The following is a 5,000-nucleotide window of genomic DNA, read 5'->3' on the forward strand; positions in this document are numbered from 1 at the left end:
GTGACTGAATTTTTTCCCTATGAGAAGACCCTTGTGTGAGAAACTGCTGTATTGTTACTCAAAAGATCTTTCATCTACCACAGGCATCAATAAGAAAAAGCAAAAAACTATGAAGGCAGCAGGGTATTAAGCAGCACATTAATGCATACTAAGGTAAGGTAACCGAACACAGTTTTCGTGCGCACTCTTGCTAACGCAATGCAGCGTGTGTGCAAGGATTGCAAAAAAATAAATATGGCTTCAATACAGCAAGCATTTTATTTGCTCAATGCTTCCGCTATCTGTAGAATTGAACAGTGTTTTGATGGTTTTAGTCTCCGCAATTCGCGGATTTTTCTTTGTAATCAAAAAACCACAGTTAAATGCAGCACATGCATAGTTAAGTTAAAAAATTGTAATTGAATGTGGAATAGCTTTCTCGGAAATACGCCTATTTCTGGAGAACCACTCATTAGAATTTAACGAAATTTGGCACGAAAATAATTTAGGAAATACAGTGTAAGTGTGCGTTTTTTTGGGAAAATCTGAAAACCGATTCTTGAATCCAAAAACAGATTTTGTGTTTTCTTGGCGAAATCCAAAGCCTCCACACTCAAGGAGGATACTTCGGATCAAATCTAAATCCCGATTTTTGAGATTCACCCCTTCAGTGTTTTTTTGGGAAAGGATTTGAAAAAAGTATTTTTGACAAGCGGTTTTCCATACAAAAAAGATACACAACAGCTACCGTACATGAAAGTTTAGCCCAAATGTTTTTCACGAGCCACTTTTACTGTACGATCGAAGACACGAATAGTTCGAAAATAGTTAGGTTTCCTGCAAATTTCACACCAGAAAGCACACTAAACCTTTCTTGACAGCAATAATATTGTTAGCACCTTTTCTACAGCTAAAAACGTAAAGTGCAAAAATACCCTCTGTAATCAATTTGTACCTTAGCATGCATGTTTTTTGTTATTTCTTTTCATCGACCGCTAAGGCTTTTTTTTCCCGATAGCATTGTCATCGAAGAATTTCCGCAAAACAAACCAGTTAAACGCTATTTTTTGTTTTGTTTTTCAAATTGCATGCAACTCTGGGTTTGTTTGTTTGCGTTGTCTTGGAAAATAATCCTTTTTTGGATTTTGAGTTTTTTTGATGCTGAAGAATCCATTTATATGGGATCAAAAATCTATTTTTGGATTTTCCCAATAAAATGCACCCTAAGTAACAGGAGTATTGCAAAAAAAATTGAACTTTAAGACAGGAAACTCTAGATATTCCAGTGAACCTTCAACAAGGTTTAATTAAAGATCTCTCTGTCAAATTATTATTACAATATTGTCAACTTGTGAGCATCGTTACAAGCTTGTTGCATGCAAATTATAAAGAAAATTCAAACACCAGATTTTCTGCAAATAAACAAAACTTATTTTAGAGGCCTGTTTTCATTTATTTATGTTGCCATGGCAATGGCATATACGTCAGCTTAACTATCAAAACAATGGAGTCCATGTTGTCAACTTGCTTGCTACCATTTTTGGCAACTAAAGGATCAAGGGTTTTAGAGAAAAAGGTAAATGAAACATTGGTATCAAAAACTGCGTTCAGCCACCTTAACATCAACATTGCAATTAACCAAGTACTTCCCATTGACAAGGGATCCATGGATGTTCTTCCATGTAAACAACACTTAACAATACAAGACAAACCTTTTGGCTGCTTGGTTTTCATCTCCGTAACTTTAACAGCCTTTTTCTTGGACTCCACTTTGGCTCCATTGGGTACAAATAAGTCTGAGCCAGACCTAGATTCCTTAACTGTCAATGATTTCTTTTTGATACTATTATCACGAGTGCTTGAATCACTCCTTTTCAAAAACGCACTCCTTTCTTTATTAATCTCAAGCCGTTCTCTAACACTGGCCTTGACACTATCCCTTGAAGTCTCTTTTCTACCTTGTAGTTTTGATTTGGATCCAGTTCTAAGGCTCCTTGTTCTAGACGTTGACCTAGAGCGTGAACGCGAGTGATAACGTCTGTTCTCTCTGTTCTTAGTCACAACACTGTCAAGTCTACTCCGAATTCTATCTCTACTACGGCTCCTTTCCCCACGACTATAACTTCCCCAGTACCTCCTTTCCCTTGATGGTGGGGAAAATGATCTTTTACGATCTCCAACATTATATCTTCCAAGGAAACGATGATCCCATAATCTCTCTCGTGATGGAGAGCGATATTGGTGTGGTCGTCCTGAGGTACGAGCCCTTTCCGGTGAATAAGAACACCTTCTTTTCCTCCTGTTTTCTCTAGATGAGCTCCTTTTAGTTCTTAAATGCTCAGTTGGTATTTTGCTCAAACCAACTCTTGATTTCACGGCAGGAAGATTCCCTCCTTCCTCTTCAACAAAGTCACTGTCTTCATCTTCAATACTCAACTGATCAAAGTCCATTTCTTCCTTCTGGTCAGGTTTAGTACCTAAACCTTTTGATGCTTTGCTGTTCGTAGGAACAACCTCAATATCCGTGCTAACAGTCTTGGGTTTGGTTGCTTCAATCTTATTTTGCACTTGCCCTTTCCACTTCTTATTCCCTGCTTCCTTTGTTTTCTGTCCTTTTATTCCCTTTGTTAAAGTTTCCTGCCCGTTGTCTTTCTTTATCTTTGAGGAGTTGTCATTTGGTAGTTCTGGTTTCTTCACAGTAAAAATTGTTGAACTCTTTTTAGATGTTTCATTTGAAGACTTACAAATAGCACTGGAATTAGTAGTCTGATTAACACTTTCAGCAGCCTTTTCTTTTTGTTTTGTCAAATCTGACTTTGTAGTGTCCGATGAAGTTCTTAATGGAGTCTTTTCTACAATGTCACATGATAGAGATGAGTCGCCAAAATTCTCCTTATCCTTTTTGCCATCTGCCAATTTGCTTTTAATTGACTGAAGTTCTCCAGTCTTTTTGATTTCCTCATTGACTTGAATATCACTTTTTTCATCTCCACTGTCTGAGCAACTAACGATGATACGCTGAGAAGATAACAAGTTCATGTGATTTACCTGTTCAATGTCACTTCCAGAATTATGTCCAATTTTCTGATCATTTTCCCACTCTACACTGTTGATGATTTCCAAGCATTTTTCTATTTTGTTTGCAGCATGGCTTTCATTGGGGATAGTGATGCTAATGTCATTTATAATGCTGATGTCCTCTTCAGAATCAGGCAGATCAGAATCAAGTTCAAGAATTTCAGAGTGGCTTGCTGATTGTTCCTCAATAATATCACGCACATCATCTTCACTTAAGTTTTCAACCGGAATTTCATGAGAAAGATCAATATCATCCTGGTAATTACCAATTTCACTTAAGCCATCATTACTTTCAAAATCCTCATCACTGTCAACAACATTCTCAGCTTCATCATTGCTTGCTGTGCTGTCATCAATAACTTCATTATCATCAGACAAGTTTTCAGTGTTCCTAATAACATGTTTATCACCGTTATCAATCTCCTGCTCGTCATCAAAGTCCTCAACTGAGTAATCCTTTTCATCATCATCATCATCATCATCATCATCATCATCATCATCATCATCATCATCATCCTCATCTACTTCTTCTTCTTCTTCTTCTTCTTCTTCTTCTTCTTCTTCTTCACTCATATGGATAGTCTCAAATGTTTCATCCTCTTCTACATAATCTGTGAAGAGCTTTTCTTCATTTGCTGGATTATCAATGTTGAAGTCACTGTCGCTTTCATCTGAGTTGTGAAACACCCTTTTATCTTCAATAACAGTACCATCACGGAGCGAACTTATGTCTATTTCCTCATAATCTGTACTTGAAGAAGAAACACTGTTACTCCTCTCAATTGCAAAAATCTGCAAATCTGACTTGTCTCGTCTCCCAAGACTCACACGACGAGTGCCTGCCACATCAGCAGCACTCAGAGTTTCCTTGATGTGTGCATTCTGCAAGGATAAATTAAAGAGGATTGGATGAAAACAATGTACTACAACACTTCATTCAAAAAAGAACACAAAACATACACACAACAGGACTTTCCAATGACCAAAATGTAATGTTCTTGCACCAATACCTTGGAACCCAAGCTCTGCAAAGCAGCAAGTCGTAGTGCTTCCAGATCATCAAACTCTTCATCATCAACATCTTCATTAACACTTGTAACAATCCTTGTGTTTTGGGGTGGCTTGAAATGTAAAATAAAATATTCATGTTGAGGTTTCTTGCGCACCTTTTAAATTATTGGAATCCTCATGCTCCGGAATTCTGGTCACCTGTCACCCTGTTCTTGTTAAATAAATATGTCTTTGGACTAACTAAATTAGCTTCAGGTCCTCACCATCAGAGGGTAAGGGTCTGATTAACACATTGGCTCTGTCTATTGCCAGACAAGAAGAGGAGTCAATGGGTTAAAATTAGTGTCATTGCGTCACTTACACTATTGGTCTCAGTATTCACACCCTCCTCCCTGGGGTCTCCTAGTGAATTCTTACTGTCTCGCTTGGTCAGTAATCACTGACTTATTTGTCAAAGTGTATTGAGGACACATAAGACGAGGGACATAAGGGATGACGTTGGCTGACACTGTTTTTGATCTTGGTGCACATCTACAGCTTACCTAAACTTTAATACATCGTTGCTACCATGTTAGTGCCAAAAGTAACAAATCTTGCAAATCTTCTTGTGTTGATTTATACCATCAACATGGCATCAACGACTTACCAATGTTATTGTTATCTGTGTCGATGGGGATTCCTTGTCAGATGATTGCAGTCAGGGGTTGCGTCTAATAAACTTAGTTCAAGGGTTTTCATTAAATTTACGAGCCCATTTCAAAACAGCCTTTAGCTAGCTAATGAAATTAAGTCAAGGTTAACTGGGTGCTGGAGAAGAGATGACAAGGAAATAGATGGGAGAGCGTTTTGAAAAATATCATTAATAATAGCATAAAGATTTTTATACCCTCCATCGATCAAAAGCAGTAATGACAAAATGGTGTACAAAGAGG

At 37.6% G+C, this 5,000-nt stretch overlaps 1 protein-coding gene across 1 annotated transcript in view; it reads right to left on the reverse strand.

Annotated features, from left to right (window-relative positions):
* Positions 1-5,000, reverse strand: part of LOC137999626 (uncharacterized) — an 11,883-nt gene that overhangs the window by 6,636 nt on the left and 247 nt on the right. Inside the window, exons 3-4 of the mRNA XM_068845449.1 lie at positions 4,068-4,178; positions 1,692-3,939 (exon numbers count right to left, since the gene is read on the reverse strand). Coding sequence (XP_068701550.1) covers positions 1,692-3,939; positions 4,068-4,178 — 2,359 coding nt within the window. The remainder of the gene's footprint in view (positions 1-1,691; positions 3,940-4,067; positions 4,179-5,000) is intronic.

Source organism: Montipora foliosa, chromosome 4, assembly GCF_036669935.1.
Source record: "Montipora foliosa isolate CH-2021 chromosome 4, ASM3666993v2, whole genome shotgun sequence".
In the NCBI taxonomy this organism is placed as follows: domain Eukaryota; kingdom Metazoa; phylum Cnidaria; class Anthozoa; order Scleractinia; family Acroporidae; genus Montipora; species Montipora foliosa.